The 18,725-nt window shown below is 33.7% G+C and overlaps 2 protein-coding genes across 2 annotated transcripts; one reads left to right on the top strand and one right to left on the bottom strand.

The window, feature by feature from the left end:
• Positions 1-464: 464 nt before the first annotated feature.
• Positions 465-9,840, top strand: LOC149734708 (uncharacterized). The gene is made up of 11 exons (XM_089880113.1): positions 465-1,001; positions 1,380-1,459; positions 2,509-2,633; positions 2,929-3,020; positions 3,325-3,971; positions 4,420-4,519; positions 6,082-6,182; positions 6,795-6,856; positions 7,404-7,507; positions 7,969-8,091; positions 8,466-9,840. Exons 1-11 carry the CDS (start codon positions 899-901, stop codon positions 8,582-8,584), a joined length of 1,656 nt encoding a protein of 551 aa, XP_089736239.1. The 5' UTR covers positions 465-898; the 3' UTR covers positions 8,585-9,840.
• Positions 9,841-10,636: 796 nt separating this feature from the next.
• LOC149734707 (uncharacterized) lies at positions 10,637-18,478 on the bottom strand. The gene is made up of 11 exons (XM_089880094.1): positions 16,855-18,478; positions 16,121-16,238; positions 15,428-15,580; positions 14,680-14,898; positions 14,214-14,416; positions 13,838-13,965; positions 13,327-13,447; positions 12,993-13,143; positions 12,220-12,496; positions 11,964-12,167; positions 10,637-11,514 (listed from the first exon to the last, which is right to left on the bottom strand). Exons 1-11 carry the CDS (start codon positions 18,351-18,353, stop codon positions 10,739-10,741), a joined length of 3,849 nt encoding a protein of 1,282 aa, XP_089736220.1. The 5' UTR covers positions 18,354-18,478; the 3' UTR covers positions 10,637-10,738.
• Positions 18,479-18,725: the final 247 nt, after the last annotated feature.

Below are 18,725 nucleotides of genomic sequence, written 5' to 3'. Positions count from 1 at the left end.
GTGTTTTGATAGGAAAATGAAGAATTTGCGGGAACTTATTTCACACGTCGCGTATAAAATACTCAAGAGTAAGAATGAGGCTTGTTAACTCGTTTTTGAAGTTTACAATATTACGTGTTTTTGTGTGCAAGTAATTTTTTATATATTTTCTCATTAAAAACTTGTTTTAGTGTATTTAAATCGCTTGTTGTTAAGTTTTAGTTAGTTTTCAAATGTTTTTGTTTTGATTCCATTTAAAATGACGTCATACTGTTTAAAATATTTTTAAAAATGACGTCATACTATTTTGCGTTTAGTTTTGAAAGGAAGGATTTTTTTGCTTTTTTCACAATAATTTCCATTTAAAATACATAGATTATTAAAATATATCTAGTCAATTTAATCACAATAATAAATGTTGGTACCGTTTTCATAGTTTTCTAAACTTAAAAATTTTCTGGAAAAAAATCTGCAAAAATATTCTATTTTTTCTTTACGCACACTTTTGTTTCTATTAGAAGTTTAACTTGATAATAATTAAACATAAATGGCTCGTTTGTCTGCTAGGTGTAGCGACCACGCTTATTTTCTTCCAATTAAATGTAAACATGTTTTTAACTGTAAGTGTGTTTTAACAACAGTCATTTATCGCTATATTCTGTCTTTTCGTTTAAAATATTTTAAATCTTCGCTTCCATAATCGAAGAGACAAATAAAGTTATTTTTATTATCATATTACAACTGTCATTAGCCTGCCAACAGAAGAAAATAATTTACAATTTTCAAATTATTCAATAATATTACTAATACATATTCACAGTGTTGCAGAAAAAAATAGTACAAAAAATTTGCTTGCTTTTGTATAGACACTTAAAACCTGTTACAATTTGTATAAACCATCACATTGTATGGTGTTGTCATGGAATTAAAGGTCTGGGTAGACGGTATACAACGTGTGGTATGCGGAATAAATGAACAAACCACTGTACAAGAGGTTGTGATCGCCCTAGCTCAAGCTACAGGTATAAACATACGTTTAAATTCTGTAAAGTATGTGTTTAAATGGGTACTTTAACAAATGTAGCTTACTTTCATCCTCGCGTGGCTGGAAAACCAGAGTTATTATAACACGGGTGTTCTGTTTCATACACCCTGTGCCTGCTTTTAAGTTACCATGTATGTTACTTTGTGGGAATTGTGGGTGATTATTTTTTCATGGATTTTTCTTCTTTTTTTTGTAAGGCCGATAACTCAGGTCCTAGAGCAAGAAAAGTCTAGAGACCTGGATATGTTCCAGAGTTTTTGGGTCAGAAATGGCCTTCTACTTATAATGAATCATAATATTTTCTTATATTACACCTTAACAATTGATTTGTATTTCATATTTTTTCATGTTACAGGGCGCACTGGTCGTTACACACTTGTTGAGCAATGGAGAGGCACAGAAAAAATGCTACCTCCAACAGAAAGACCCTTACAGGTTGATTAACATATGTTAAATTGAATGTATGTGTCCTTGGCCAAGACACTTAATGGTCATTGAACCAACTCCGTGGTCATTCATGGTTTAGAGCAGCATTTCTTAAAACGGGAGTAAATTCCTCGTCTTTAGAGGTTAAATGAGCTACCAATTAAAATCCACATCAGTTGACGGGACAGAAAAATTGTGCCAGTTGTGGTACTTTATCAGACATTGAACAACTCGTTGCCAAAAAGCTAGTGCATCCGTCGCATTAAATATAACTGCTGTAATTAGTTGTTTTCGCTTTTTAATAAATGAGCGTCATATTACATATTGGGGGTAAATCTGATAACCATCCTTGTTAAAAGGGTAAAGCATACAAAAAGTTTAAGAACCACTGTTTTAGAGCAATTAGTTAGCCCTACAGGAAATATGTCCCGCAATGAAACAATTATTTACCTATACAGTAAGTTACATACATGGTAACTTGTAAACGAGCATGCAGTGTATGAAATGGAACACCTGTATTATAACATGAAATAAGACACCTGTGTTATTGCTTTTCCACATTGAGTTAATCATTTACATTCATTATTTACTACTATTTGAGCAGTGATACTACAAAAGCATTCTACAGAAACTGTTTTAATAGTCGAGTCACGCCCTTTAAGCTAAAATTCCTATGTCTGCTTATAGATAATGTGCAGCGGCTTATCTTCAGTTGTTAAGCCTTGGTGTCTGTAGCAAACAGAATATCCATGCTTTTAAAATGACGTAACTATGGTCTAATTTTATAAATATAGCTTTAAACTGGTCACTAAAATAGGTTGTAGCACCCTGGGTGTCTGTCATGATATTGGTCCAACTCTGGCCTAAATCTCAGGTCCTACGGCATGCCTTGGCGGAACTTCACCCATATGGCCACATAGAATAGAATTTTCTGTGGAAAATCCCAGATCCCATGGCATGCCATGCTGTAGAACCTCACCCATGAAAAAAAATTTTAGCCTATATAATAATAATATAAATTATATATATTTCGAATTTTTAACATGTGGTTTTTTCAGGTTTTATCGAATTTTGGCGACCGCAGCCCCAGTGTTCAGTTTATTTTACGACGAACCGGCGCGAGCAGTGTTTCCAGTCATAACGATGATGAAAGTGTTGTCACGCCTGAACGCACAGGATACAGGTAACGAACCTAGCTATTTTATTAATTTCTAAACCATGTTTTAGCTTTGGTCAAGAATCAAGTATGGAAATTTTATTGGTTTCGCTAAATTAGATCTGTCAATTTAATTACATATATATATATTAACAGTTTATCATTTTATCATTTTTTGTATTAGGCATATAATTTTAGCACATTGGAGACAGAGTTAAACTAAGTCTTAAATATGACAGACCCTTTTTATAGTATATTATATATATAATAATATATTGAATAAACCACGAAAATTGTGACTGAAAAAAAATTGTATTTTCAGGCAAAGCCTCCCACCCCAAATGAAACATCGGCAAAAAAATGATGCTGTTTTAAATAGAAAAGAACCGAAACGAAAATCCCTAACAATAATAGGTAAGTTTCTTAATAGCATATTAACCTACTATTTTTATGCATAATTGTTTAGGCTATAGCATATTAAAGGGTGGGGGAAGATGGGACACCTTTAACACATAATATCCAAATATCCTGATCGTGTTTTAAACATTTAACAATGATCAATGGGAGTCGTGAGGATACAGTTTCATAATTCTTTGAATGTTCTTTGTTTACTACCAAATGGGACGAGAAAATACAATGATAAGGTGTCCCATCTTCCCCGACCCTACTATTCATTAAAAAAATCCATTATAAGAACACAATAAATTTTCTTTTCAAGGTTCAGCCAACTCAAGTGACTCAATCCAAAAGCCTAGAGTTGGAGAAAATAAATTCAAATTTCCCGAAGTCGAAATAAAAAAGCCTGTATTGAACGTAGTCTCAAATAACAATAATAACAATACTGCTACAAAGAAAAAGCCACTAATGCCACCCTCGTTCCGAATGGAAGGCCTGCCATCAAAAAAGGAACCTTTTACACCACCCCCTAGCAGCGCCGCTCAAGGGGATGTGCAAAAGTCACCGGCTAGGTCAAGACCAGATTTATCCTACAGTGCGAAGAAAAAAGCGTTAATACCGCCTGCTTTTCGAAAAGACGATATGGGCCCATTACAAGGGGCTAACAGTCCGCCCATGCTGCCTGGGCAAAGAACAAGTACTAGCAGTAATAACACCTTAACTGGGACCTTACAAAAGCCTCGAAAATGGTCAGAGTCGAAAACGATAGCAGTACCAGTCAACTCCCCTCCCCCAGTTAAAGTAAAAACACCAGACATAGAAAGAGCTCGCTCGGATTTCACGAATCTCGTACTTGAACAGAATGGGCATATTAAAGAGCAAACCACTACTCTTAACTCGCTTTCTAATGAACTGGAAAAATTTCAAGAAACTTTGGAAAAAAAAGATAAAACCTCACTGCAGACTAAGGTATATAGAATTATGTTTGAAAGTTTGCAAATGAATGTGTGTGTTATAGCTTATAAATTTTAAAAGCAAAAATTAGTAATAGTAAGAACTATAAATGGTTTCAGATGTCAGAATTTTTGTTAACGAATAAAAAATTAAAGTAATGTTAAAACAACTGTAAGTGTGTTTTAACAACTGTTGTTTTGTCGCTATATCTTGTCTTTTCGTTTAAAATATTTCTAAATCTTCGCTACCGTAGTCGAAAAGACAAATAAAAGTTATTATAAGATTTAGATAAATGTAACTGTGGACAGTAGCGCACCTGCTTTTAGGGGTAATGGGTTCAAGGCTCTTTGCTGCTACTTCTGCTTTATATATATAGGGGTATAGAAAATATAAAAATGATGTAAAAATAACAGAAAGTATTCCCTAATTGCATTATTTCAGTTTATGTTTGGTTTTTGCACAGAGAGAAATTGAAGAATTGGAAAAACAAATAGAAAGAAATGAATCCGATTTGTTCAGCGAAAAATTACTCGAAGGTTTATTGGATGAAGAAAAAGACAAAGGTCTGTTATGAGTACTGTTGTATGTGTGTTTCATGCTACAAAATCTTTAAAAACCGCTATTTTTTGTTATACGCATAGTTTTTTTTAGGTGCCTAAATTTCACATGCATTTTTGTCTCAAGTAACCTAAAAAAATAAAATACTGGTACACTAATTTCGCTATTTTAAGAACACTTAAATAAATATTCACCCTAATTTAGCCATTTATATAAAAACAGTTTAGTGTAAAGCACTAAATTAAATTTAGCCATTAAAAAATATATACCTATATAAATATAGTAGGATTGGGAAAGATGGGACACTTTTTCATTCTATTTTCTTGTCCCATTTGGTAGTAAACAAAAAACATTCAAAGAATTATAAAACCACTTCTCTATAAATAGTTGTTAATTGTTTAAAACATGATCAGGATATTTGGATATTATGTGCTAAAGGTGTCCTGTCTTACCCCATATTACTATATATACATAATATAATCACATTAGATTTTGCAAATTAACTTATAATCCTAATACAGAAAACTAATCTAAAATGAAAATTCCAAAGTAATTTCTAATACCAGTACAGCTAATTACAGTGTGAGCACTTAAATGGCAATTAGCTAGAAGGTGATTATGTACTTAGCGGTAAAATGTCACTGGGAAATTCCAATGTATTTTCTCCCTACAGTAGTACCTAAATTATTCATGTATTATATAGTGGGACCATGTAAATTGCAAATTCTGCTGCTATAATAATAAAATATTTTATTTTGAATGTATAATACTATACAGTAGGGTGGGGGAAGATGGGACACATTTTCATTCTATTTTCTCGTCCCATTTAGTAGTAAACAAAGAACATTCGAAGAATTATAAAACCGTATCCTAACGACTCTCATAGACTGTTGTTAATTGTTTAAAACATGATCAGGATATTTGGATATTATGTCCTAAAAGTTTCCCGTCTTTCCCCCACCCTACTATATTGTATGTATGATATAATACGCTATTTTGAAACCTGCAATAACATTTTTGATTGGTTGAGGCTATTTTATGAACCCAGTTATTGTACAGGCTTAAAAAGCCGTTTACAGTTGCAACTATTCGTTTAAAACGGTCATGTTTTTTTACCTAAGAAGTTTGCACTCTGTTTTAACCTTTAGCGTGTTATAACGACTGTCGTTTTATTGTTATTTCACAGCTTTTTATATTTGTTTATTACTCTGACCTTTTTGGCTGTAACTGAAGAAACAAATTAAACTTATTATTACAATACTGTAGGATAAGATGTATACTATTACTGTTAGCACCTAAATCCCATATTTCCTGGCCAGGTTTTAAACAATACCCAACGCCCTTTAAGAGTTGCTGGGATACGGTTAAAAGTTGCTGTAAATGTTTTTATTTATTACAACCAAATAGACCAGAAAGAGAATGAAAACATGTCCCATTTACCCAACATTAATATTCCCAAATTTTTAAAACAAATTTTGTAAATATCCTTTGTTTACTACCAAAAAGAGAGATAATGAAATGTCCCATCCTACCCCACCATTCTATAATTACATTTCTATATTTTTAGGTGTACTCTTAAGAAAGCAGAGCGAAAATTACCAAACAGAAATTGACACAATGAATTCTAGCATAAGGGAATTGGAAGAGAAATTTAAATTCCTCAATGAGGTATGCTAGCTTTTATACCTTGGGGCATTTGTCTGGTGTTGTATAACTATATGCTTTCAGGCTTAATATGTTATTAAAATTATGAGTTAAGCCTAAGCTTTTAAGAGCATTTTTAGGCCTACAATTTAAGGCTAAGCTGTTTTAAAAATATTTTTTTTATCCAAAAAAACGGTATATATATATATATATATATATAATATATATATATATATATAATAAATATATATATATTTTGCTGTAATTTTTTATTAAAAATATTTTATTTTTTACCATAATATGTAAAACTGTACCATAACAAAATTTTGTAGTCTTGTTAATTTAGTGACTAATTAATACATTGTATAGTTTTAAGCAAAACACATATATATCCACTATTTTGAACTATAGCCTTAAATTGGCATAACACTGTTTGGGCCAACCCTGGCCTAAATCCAAGGTCCCATGGCATGCCTTGCTGTAGGGCCTTACCCATATTTAGATATTACAATGTGTTTACAATAACTTTTAAGGTAATGGGCCAACTATGGCGTAGATCCCATGCCCTGCCATAGGAGCTTACCTATATAGAATATCACACACTGTTTTTAAAACAAAAAAAATTATTATTACCAGGAAATTGTTCAAGCCACAAAAGAAAAAACCCTTAAAGCAAAGTCTGCAGCCGCGGTGTTCAGGTATGATTTTCACATAAGTTTTAAAAATGGTTTTAAACTTTTTACTTTACTGAAAATGGTCTTAGTTTTTTAAACGGTATAAAATACAGTATAAAATAAACGTTTTATTTTACATATGCGTTTTTCTTAAGACTGGCCAGAAAATCTGTGTGTTTTATGCTAAAAAATAAAATGTTTTGACAGATGCCAATTAATGAATAAGTGTAACTCATTTATCCTCGCATGGCAGGGCAACGGCAGTCCTTATAACACGGGTGTTCTGTTTCATACACCTCATGCCTGCTTATGAGTTACCACTTATGTAACTTTCTGGGTGATTTTTTTGCAATGTATGGCGATTTAGACAACCCATAAGTTACCACTGGGTTTGAGCAATTGCCATTAGTGTCATACACCCAAAAAAAAACAATGGTAGCAGCATCAAGCATTGAACCTGGTATCTTCTGGCTTAAAGTCAATTCCTAAACCACTGGGCTACAGTACAGTGCCAATGTGCCATCAACATATATTTATATATATTAATATATATGTATATATATATTCATAGAAATAAAGAAATGAATAACAACATACACCAAATAAATGGGGACCTCAGAAAAATCGCTGTCGAGTTAAAAAAGGTACAAACTGGATTGCGCAATACAGAAGAAGGTATATTTACTATTAAAATATTATTTTATAGCTAAAAAAACTTTACAATTTTTGGGGTATTATTTATCTATACTCGCATGGTAGGCTAGTTCAATTATAACTATATTTGTTAAAGGATGTAGCTTTGTGGGTGATTGTTTTTTTTTTTATAATTAAGACAACCCATTAGTGACCACTGGTTTGGAGCAATTACCGTTTAAGTAGGGGGGAAGATGGGACACCTTTAATATTATTTTTTGTCTTATTTGTTAGTAAACAAAGAACACTCAAAGAGTTATAAAACTGTAACCTCACGAATACTATGCAACGTTTTTAATTTTAATTGTTTAAAACATGACCAGGGTATTTGGATATTATCTGCCAAAAGGTGTCCGTCTTTCCCCACCCTACTATGATGATATCTCTGGTATAAAAATATAGTTTAAAAAAACAGTGTTTCCAAATATAAAATCCTTCCACAGCAAATGAGATGAAAATGATGCAACTGGAAACACTGAACAGAGAACTGCGTCAAGTTAACCTTCAGCAGTTTATTCGGCAAACAGGGTCAAAGGTTACAGTGTTGCCCTCTGACTCCGAAAAAGGTAAGCATGACAACACTGAAAAATAGTTATCGTTTTTACAACAAATTTATCGTTTTTACAACAAATTTAAGTTTTTCAGAGTAGAAAAAGTAGGTTTTTTGTAGGTTCTGTAATTGTCTTTAAATTATTCTGCTTTTTTGCAATTGGTATAAAATTCATGCATTTTAAATACAGGTATCTGGTATACTATTTTGTGTAAGTCTAATATTTTCCTAGTCGTTATTATTTTTTAAAATTTATTTTTGTTAAATTTTTTCTCGTTTTTATATTGTTTTTTTTTGTTTTGTAAATTTTTTTTGTTTTGTAAATTTCCTAATTTAAAAAAATCTTATAATTTAATTTTTATTTAAATAAATTCTTGAATTTTTTCCCAGGTGGTAGTCGAAGCAATGTAAACGAGTTCCCACCTCCACCCCCGGAATTTGAAACCCAGATTCCGACACACCCGGCTGCAGGGCTACCTTCTGGGGATTCCGGAGGTGTATGGGTGTAGTGTTGACCAAAACAGTGTTTCCAGGTGTTTTTCAAATCCGTCCAATGCTTAACTGCAGCAAGGTGTTTCAAGCATGCACTTAACCAAGTTGGGAAATCAAAAAAGTTTGCGCAACACTGGACACCACGCACTGTGCATATGACACCAACTCTGCTTTGGAAATGCTCTGTCTATTTTTTTGCCATAATCACACACACTGCCATACCTATTACCAGTGATGCACAACACATTTTTCTATAAAAAAAAATTGCTGTAAAATACGTTTTTTTTGTAAATCACCCGTTAAAATTTGTTGTAAGCTTAAAAGAGCGACCAGAAGCGTATTAAAATATGCATATAACATAGATATTGTACAGGAGTGCTTCTCAACCCCAGGGTCACCCTTTGATTTGGGTCGCCTACTACAGCGGCTCACAATACATTTAATTTATATTATAAAACGTAAATTTAACCAAAATTTGGTTTCAAAATTGGGTCGCCGAAAAATTATGATAAAAAGCTATCAGTTTATGATAAATTTTAATTCGCAATATATTTTAATTTATATTTTAAACCCAAATTATTGTAAAATTACAAAATTTTGAGGAAAATTTGGGCCGCAAAAAAATTTAATTCATGATAAAACGCTATTATTTATTATTAATATTTGGGTTTCAAAAAATGATTTATGATGAAACGTTTTTAATTTATGATAAATATATATTTAAAACAGCAAAAAGTTGGGAAGCACTGCTGCATGATAATAATAACACCGCCGGTGCCTTTTCCATCATATGTATTTTCTAATTTAAACTGTGGTCCAATCATGTATTTTTCGATTCTAACAAGTATACAAAAATAAACTGCAGTGCATTTAACTCTGCTGGAAAAATTTTTTTAAAAAATTAGGATTTTCTTGTAATTATTGTAAAATGCCAAGTTAAAATAAAGTTTTTAAATTTTGCGTGGCTACCAGGTATAATAAAATTTTAAACTATTTCTGTTTATTTCTAGCAAAGCTAAATGCACTGTAATATATACAATTATAAAAAATATCTAAAAATTTTCAGTTCATATAAGAATATATAATGTTGTACATTCATCTAAATTTTTTTTAAATGATTTTTTTGAATTTTTTTATACGATTAAATCGTATTTATGGATCAAATTATTATTTTCTTACTTTACGAATTGTTAAAAAATTGCTTAATGTTATTTACACTTATTTTGTAAATTAAAATTGTGATTAAGAACGTTAAATAAATATGAAAAAAATATTTTGGGTATTTTCCTATGGTATATAGTTTTTAAATGTTAGCTAAAAATTAGCAAGCAAAAACTTAAAAATTTTGAATAGTGTAAAATTTGTGTGCTGGGAACAGATCTATCTAAATGTGCAGTAGCATCTAAAGAACTTTTCACCTATTTATACTACATTGTACAGATAGTAAAACATCCATCTTCTGACACAAACAGTTTATGACCTTCAGAAACATTTTCTTTTAAAGAGATTTTTCTGGGTGTTGATTAGGTAATAGACCAATTCTGGCCTAAACTTCAGGTCCGATGGTGTGTCCTGCGAGACTTTTTATGCCTTTAAGAAAAGTTTTTATGGGGTGTTGCTAATAGGCCAGTTCTGGCCTAAACCTCAGGTCTCATAGCATGTAATGCTGCAGAACCTCACCCACATAGAATAGAAAGTGACATTTCAAAACTAAAACTATATTTAACAAATATAACCCTACAGTGTATAATATAACCTAAACTTTATTAAACCCCAAATTTTAGTAAAGAATTGTTAACAGAGTCTGGCCGTAGCACAGTTGGTTAACGTGGCTGCCTCGAACCCAGAGGTAATGGGATCAAGGCGCGTTGTTGCTACTATTGTGAGAATGTGTCCTTGGGCAAGACACTTAACAGCAATTGCTCCAACACAGCGGTCACTAATGGGTTGTCGAAAAAAATCACTCACAAAGTTACATACATGGTAACTCAAAAGCATGACACGGTGTATGGAACAACCATCTTATAATGACTGTCGTTTTCCGGCCATGCGAAGATAAAGTAAGTTACATTCATTCAAAAAAATGGACCATTTCTTTGCCCTAAAAATTTACCACCTCTAACCTAAAACAGTCCACCAAAAATCTGCATATCAGTCAACAACAAAACAATTTATTTTCCTTCTGCTTCATCCCATTGTCTATCCACGTTTTCCAAAACTTCTTTACCCCCCCAAATTAAATCTTTAGTAGCCACAGCAAATTTCCAGTTACTGCATTCACCGTTTTCGATAAAATCCAATCTATTAGCTACAACGTGGCTGGCAAGTGCTGTGGCTTTTGACCGATTTCTCGTCCCGAAAGCGGCGTTTTGTAACGCGCTTGTGGCACCTTCTTTTTTACCTGTCAGCTGTAAAAGACCGTCAGCTATATTTACAGCCCCTCCTACGCCATCTGCAATATCAGCAGCTCCTAATTTGCCCATTCCCCTTAGACCCCCCCTTTTCATTTTCATTCCCGGCATTTTGATTTTGGGAATTTTGGGATGTTTCATTTTGCCAATGCCTTTCATTTTCCCGATTTTTGGTAATTTCGGGATTTTTGGAGCTTTTCTTTTTGGGAATTTTCCCATTTTTGGAAATTTTCCCATTTTTGGTCCTTTACCCATTTTGGGAAATTTTCCCATTTTTGGTCCTTTTCCCATTTTTGGAAACTTTCCCATTTTCGGTAGTTTTCCTGGCGCTTTCATTCTGCCTTTAGGGGCTTTCCCCATCTTTGGCAGTTTCATTTTTTGTGGCTTTGCTGTTTTAAGCATCCCAGGTTTTTTGAAACTTTGATTTTTTCCCATTTTTGGTTTCTTTACGCTTTTTGTTGGATTTCGGTCAAATTTGACTTTTGGCTTTCCTTTTGCTTTAGAAACGTTGCCATTTTTCGTGTTCATTATTCCACCTGCAAATGTAAAACTACAACAAACAGAAGTAATATGTGATTGTATATGTGCTTATGTAAGAAATTTAACAGTAAGGGTAATGGGTTCAGAGCTCGTCGCTGCTACCATTGTGGGTGTATGTATCCTTGGGCAAGACACTTAGCGGCAATTGCTCAAACCCAGTGACCACTAATGGGTTGTATAATTATAATAAAACAAAACATACAGAAAAACAATCACCCACAAAGTTATATACTTAGTAACTCTAAACAAGCACAAGGTGTATAAAGGTACACCCATGTAATAAAAATAATTTACACCACATTCCAAAATTTAAAAAATCCCAAAAACTTTTCGAAATCTACTTTTTCATACAATTACGAAAAAAAAATGCTAAAAACTAAAAAAATTTATTTAAATTTCAATTAAAACAAATATTTTTTTCTTTTGTTTTATTTTTTCTTTTTACCTGCCTTTGGTTTAGCAGGTTTTGATTTATTTTTACTCGTCGCAACTTTTTTAGGGGGTGGGGGTCTTTTAGGGGGTTTTCCTGTTTTGGGTTTATTTTTTGCTGAGTCAGTCTTCGTTTTCGGTTTTGCTGAGTCGCCTTGTTTTGCGGATCTTCCTTTTGGTTTCTTATCGGGGGTTTTTCCGCCTTTTTTTGCTGAGTCAGCTAATAAAATATTCTATAAAATTGGTCAGTTTCAAAACACAGATAGTTATACCTTTTGTTTTCCCATTTTTTTCTGTTTTCTTTTCACTTTTTTTCATGTTATTCTTGTCTGTTGATTTTGTTTTGTCTTTTTCATTTGTTTTTTTACCAGTCTGTTTTTTTGCTTCACTTTTTTGTTTGTCCGATTTGTCATTTTTCTTCTTGTCCGATTTTCCGTTTTTTTGTTTGTCTTTTTTATTTTTATCATTTTTCTTCTCCCCTGATTTTTCTTTTTTTTCTTTATCTTTTGTTTTGTCTTTCTTTTTTTTCTGTCTTTCCTCTTCCAAATCCTACAACATACTTACAACTGACTATGCTGTAACACTATATCTACAAATAAATCGTTTACTATGATGTAACCTGTAACACTTTAAACACTGTGGTAGCTCTAATCTAAAGCTTTTCAAAAAATTTTTTGATATTTTTATTAAAAAGTGTATGAAAAATATTTAAAGTCCACTTTTTGCTATTATTCAAATTTTTTGTGCAATACCATAAGACCTTACCCTTACGTTATTCAAAAAACATTACCTCAAAACTTTTTCAGTGTTGTATAAAAAAAATTTGCCTGCAGTATTCCCCTTACACAATAAATGGTGTAGTTTTTTCATAGCGTTAAAAAAAATTGGTCTTGGATATTATGTGCGAAAGGTGTCCCATCTTCCCCCACCCTACTGTATAAATAGTTGTGAGGCAAATTCTGGCATGAATCTTAGATCACATGGCGTACCACACTGCAAGACCTGACCCACACAGATTAAAAAAAAATTTTTTTTCAAAACTTACTTCAATATTTTCTTCAAACATTTCAGCGATGTCATATCCTGTTTCGTAAACATCGTCGTAATCATGATTTCCAGGCGTCTGATTGGCTGCCTTTTTCGGCATGAGAAGAAATATTGAAGATGGATCGGTTGGGTTTAATTCCCGGTCATCACTGGGATAAAATGTTGGTCAACACTGGTAAAAAATTTATTAAAAGAAACCCTTCCCCCCCCAAAAAAAAAACAACTAAAAATTATAAAAGAAAACATTTCCTGGTCATCACAGTGAAAAAAATTGGGTCAACACTGTGAGTCGTTTTTTGCGTTTTTTATAAAAGAAGAAGAGGAAGACTTACTCTTCCCCCTGCTCCATCCTCTCATACTCCCCGTTCATCTCTCTAAGCATCTGCATCTTCTGTGCTCGGTTCATCTTCTTTTCAGGATCAGCGTCGTAATGATGTTTGGTGTATGGAGGAGCTAAAAAAAATAAAAAAAACATATTTTTATCAGATGTAAGTTTCCCATCTAAGGGTGTTTTGTAAATTCGGAAAATCTAAATTTAATTTTTGGTAATAAATTCTATAGTAGGGTAAGATGTAAAATGTTTTTAATTTTTTACTGGTTAAAAACTGGCCCCCTTATAAGCTTAATGCCTATGTTTCCTTGGGCAAGATACTTAATTAAAAATAGTTGCTCCAACCCAGTAGTCCCAAAAAACAGTCAGTTATATACTTGGTAATTCGTAAGCGGGCACAATGTGAATCAATGAATGTAACTTACTTTATTCTTGCATGGCTTGAAAACAACAGTCGTTATAACATGGGTGTTCTGTTTCTAACTTTCGGAAAAAGTAAAAAAATAACATACCAGTTGCAGTAGTTGTTTCATTCAGCGCGTTTTGTAAACTTCGAAAAAATCTCTTTTTTCCAAAATATGGAGATAATTTATCTCCTTTGTTAATTGAGGTGTCTTCCAAGTAGCACACAAACACAGCGCTGAAATATTAAAAAAAAAAAAAAATATATATAGTAGGGTGGGAAAAACAGGACACCTTTAGCACATAATATCCAAATATCCTTATTGTGTTTTAAACAATTACCAACGCTCTATGGGAGTCGTGAGGATATAGTTTAATAATGTTTTAAACGTTCTTTGTTTACTACCAAATGAGACGAGAAAATAGAACCTCTTACCCATCGTACTGTATAACATAATTATATACAAATTGATATAAATATCTTACCCAACTGCTGACTCAAATAGTGAAATGAAGACGTGAGAAATAAGGTAGGACAGAAGAGCTCCTACAGCAAGAGGGTAGCCATACATAAATACACCAGCTTTGTCTTTTAGGAGAATAAATCCGAATGGCAACACTGAGAGAGTGACAGTCACTTTGCCAAGGAACATGGCAAAGGAGGAGACAGCAGTGATGCCTTTCAAATTCTAAAAAAGTGTTGCCATTATTATTTGAGTGATATGCTATTTATAAAATGCTTTATAAAATACAGAAATATATTAAAGTTAAAAAAAAAGGTTAGGATAAAAAAATAAAAACATGAAAAAAGGAAAATAATAAAGAACAATAAAACAGACATAGAAAAAGTCACAAATAAAAGAAATAAATAAAAGAAAAACTGCAACAAAAGTCAAAAAACAAAGAAAAAAACAAAAACAAACAAAAATTAGAAAATAAACCTAAAACTGACCTGTTGTTTTTCGAGTCGATTTCGGATCATTCGTCCCGCTGCGAAAAACCAGCAACCCTCGAGCGCCACCATGTGGTAGTTAATATCACTGATGTAGATTAAGACGTGGTTGAGGATCCAGAAGAACGGGGAGCAGGCGTTGTTCACCCAACTCCATACCCCTAATGCTACTGTGGGGTCAGGGTGGGAGGTTTTGGGTGGGGGGGCGCTGGGTGGGGGCTAAAAAATAGGGGTCAATGAATGGATGAGTGAGTGAGTGAATGAGTGAATGAGTGAATGAGTGAATGAGTGAATGAGTGAATGAGTGAATGAGTGAATGAGTGAATGAGTGAATGAGTGAATGAGTGAATGAGTGAATGAATGGATGCATGGATGGATGAATGAACGATTGAAGAAGTTTTAATAAATGTGAAAAAGTGAATAAATGAGTGAATAAATGAGTGAATGTGTTGATAAACGAATGAAGGAAATATGAATAGATAAGTAAAACAAAAAAAAGAATAATGAATGAATGAATGACAGCTTTGAGTGGTGGCTAAAAAAGAGGTGAATGAATAAGTGTGTGGAAGAACGAAAAAATTAGTAAATGAATGAATAAATGAAGGAATAAATGCAAGAGTGAATAAATGAATGCATGATTCTTTGACTAAAGATACGAATGAATATATAAATAAAAGATATTACATCTTAATTCTACATATATGTGCTTAAACAGGACACATTCATTCATTCATTCATTCATATTCACCTCCACGGGATCATACACGGAATACGGTGATACTTCATCTTCTTCCATCACATCATCGTATACAGCCTCCTCCTCATCATATGGAGGAAGATCGGGATCATCTTCCGGAGCAGCAGAAGGAGCTGGCTCGTCGTAGATCACCTCTTCCAGGTCCTGCATGGAAATAACATACAATTAATTAATACAAAAAGGTAAAAGTTACGAAATAAAAATATATATTTATACTAGGGTGGGGGAAGATGGGACTTCTCTAGCACATAATATCCAAATATCTTGATCGTGTTTTAAACAATTATCGACGGTCTATGGGAGTCGTGAGGATCCGGTTTTATAATTCTTTGAATGTTCTTTGTTTAATACCAAATGGGACGAGGAAATATAATAAAAGGTGTTCCATTTCCTCCACCCTACTTTTTAGTAAAATATAATGCAAAAAGTGGCTGCTAATTTTACTAGTTATTAGATAGGTGTTCTATTTTATACACCTTTTAAGTTATTTGTTCTCCTGTGGCGGGAAAACGACAGTCGTTATACCACGGGTGTTCTGTTTCATACACCTGTGCCAGCTTACAAGTTAAGTTACTTGGAATGTAACTTTGTGGGTGATTGTTTTCTATAAATTAAACTTTTGAATTTAAAAGCTAGGATAGATTCTTCACACAGCACAAAATATTAATAACTTAGAACACTTGCATCTTCCATTGGTTCATCATATACATGATCTTCATGATATGTTGAATTCTTCTTCATATACTCCCTTTCTAAGTTACGTGCGTGTTCCAGTGACGTCACAACACGCGATTGTAAAAAACTGAAAAAAAAAAAAAATTGCTTAAAATTTGTATTATAATAAATAAATTATATAAATAATGCTTTTTTGATTTCACATTTATAATATAGGTATAATATCTTTTTATAATGTCAAAATTATAATGAAACCGTTTGTAGTGTAATAAATATTTTTATTTGGTAATCTTCAGTTTTACAAGGCAGTATTTTAGATTTCCTTTGTAAAGCAGTTTTCAGGTTATATATGCTATATATGTATAATATAGTATAATTATTTACTTATTTTTAAGTAAATTAATGCACAACAAAAAACGTTAGTAAAATGGGTCCCAAAAATTATTGGGACCCTTACAATTCCTGTAAACTTTCAATGTATACATATACCAGACAGTAGTGTGGTAAGACAATTTTTGCTTACAAAATTAAAACATATATAATAAAAAATCTAAAACACTGTCTAATAAACGAATTCCAAACCTTTTTGGAAAAGGGAAAACCCCTTGAGGTAAAACCCCATATCTTTTCACATTTTAACCACTGTCGTTTTATGCTATATTTTTTTTTGCCACTTATATTTCTTTCTAATCTTCGCTACTGTAACCGAACATACAAATAAAAGTTATTATTATTTTACACACCTTAACGGAGCTCTAAATATTCCAAAATATCCCGAGAAGAAAGATCCCGTGGCTGCAGATCCCAAATGTCTTCTGATTAGACGCGAACTGGCTACGCGCATAGGACGGTACATTTCCGCCTTTTCCACTGAAAAATACCAAGTTCCCACTACTAGAGAAGCAATCAGGTGCTGGCACGCCATGATAAAGTTCAGAATCCAAATAATCGCAATAAATTCGAATACTAAAACCCATGTGCTATAAGTTGTATCGGGCACGTAAGTGGCGCTTGCTAAACCTGAGCTACTGTTTTCCCCTATCGCTAAATCGGCTTTGAAAATCGCTGTAATGTGCTTTATAGTGTGGAGCCATAGGCCGAACCCAAAAGCTAAAGAACACATTGTGTAAATAGGTAGTAGATACACCCATTTAATTTCCATTATACTTTCAGTTGCGTATTCAAATAGAACAGCGCACGCGTCCATGCTCCTCCGGCCGACTAAAAAGCACACGATGCCAAAACCGACCACTATCGATGTACTAACTATAGCAGCGTCCCGAAATACAATAGAATAGCCTGCTTGTGGTACAGTCGCAGTAGCAGCAGAACGCGGTGAGTGCACAAAAGCTCTCGGTACGAACTGTAAAGCAGCTTGCAGCATACTAGCTTCAAAGGACTGTCCTGCCGCAGACCCATCAGAGTTTTCGACATAAACAGACATCCCGCTAGCCGAATACACTGAAATTCCGGTATCAACTGCATTGATAAGAGTGTATAGATACCACATGTACGACGTCGCTGCTATACCCATGACGAAAAATGTGGTAAAGCTATAGTAACATAGCGCTGCCGCTGCTCCATGCATTACTAGAAGAAAAACCATCGTAAAAGCAAGCGCTATAAGCGTAATCCAAGTTAGCTCGGCGGCGCACACGTGGCAATCGTGTACCACATTATGTAACCAATTCTGGCTGTACAGATTCATTAGGGCATTCTGTTTTTGTATGGATAAGCCCTTTACTACATGAGAGGGGACGCATCTTCTGTTCTTTTCGTCAAATGCCAGTTCGGCGCTCGTTGCGCCATTGCAAAGCTGTGAAGTTACGCTAACAGGATAATTTGTGTTGTTAGAAAGATAGTTTCTGCATTGGAATGACGCAGTTACCAATGGGCATAGGCGGACACACAAACTTTTCTTCTTAGAAGGGTCGCTCGAAAGCGCGTCGGAATTTGACAAGAAATCTGCAATCAGTACTCTCGGAAAATTGGTCATATCCTTTCCAGAAATAGAAACGCCCGAATATGCTATGTTTGTCTGTCCACATATATTTCCCCACGAATCGACACCGTTCGTAAAAACTGTAGGCTTGCCATACGCCAGTCCCATATGCATCGCAACACACATACCAATCAGAGTAGCCAGAAAAGCAATGAATCCAGGTATATCAGTGTACTGTCGCTCTTCGACGACGGGCAGTTCAAAATCCTTGTAGTCCGGGTCTTCTTCTGAAATGCACATGGTTCCTGAATTGCGTATTAGCCCTCTCCAGCCTTGTCCGCAGGTAAACACCTTTGTGAAGGTCCCCCATACCGACTTCAAGCCCCCGACGCTGCATGCGACTAATTGACAGCAATATCCGCAGACTTGTAGGCATTTTAAACCCCCTTTTGCAGCTGCAGCCATTTTAAATGTGAAACTTGTAAAATAAGATGAACTGTTGCCCTTTGCCAGTCTTGGAGACCATTGGAATTGTCACAAATAGCATTGTGACGTCACAACATATGACGTATACATGAAAGTAAATGACTAAAATTTTCACGGAAGATTGTCCAGTTTACAGTTATAGTTAAACTGCTAAAGCGTTTCGATTTACACCAAATACAAAAATAT

This window comes from Ciona robusta, chromosome 6 (assembly GCF_009617815.1).
Source record: "Ciona robusta chromosome 6, ASM961781v2".
NCBI lineage: Eukaryota > Metazoa > Chordata > Ascidiacea > Phlebobranchia > Cionidae > Ciona > Ciona robusta.
The sequence above is the reverse complement of the archived record's forward strand: the minus strand, read 5'-3'. Positions and strand labels throughout refer to the sequence as shown.

Coding starts and splice junctions, on each gene's coding strand:
- LOC149734707 (XM_089880094.1), bottom strand. CDS start 18,353: ATGTGCATTTCAGAAGAAGACCCGGACTACAAGGATTTTGAACTGCCC. Junction 16,239..16,854: donor ATATTTAGAGCTCCGTTAAG/GTGTGTAAAATA, acceptor TTTTTTTTTCAG/TTTTTTACAATCGCGTGTTG. Junction 12,497..12,992: donor TGTTTGAAGAAAATATTGAA/GTAAGTTTTGAA, acceptor AGTATGTTGTAG/GATTTGGAAGAGGAAAGACA.
- LOC149734708 (XM_089880113.1), top strand. CDS start 899: ATGGAATTAAAGGTCTGGGTAGACGGTATACAACGTGTGGTATGCGGA. Junction 6,183..6,794: donor AATTTAAATTCCTCAATGAG/GTATGCTAGCTT, acceptor TATTATTACCAG/GAAATTGTTCAAGCCACAAA. Junction 6,857..7,403: donor TCTGCAGCCGCGGTGTTCAG/GTATGATTTTCA, acceptor ATATATTCATAG/AAATAAAGAAATGAATAACA.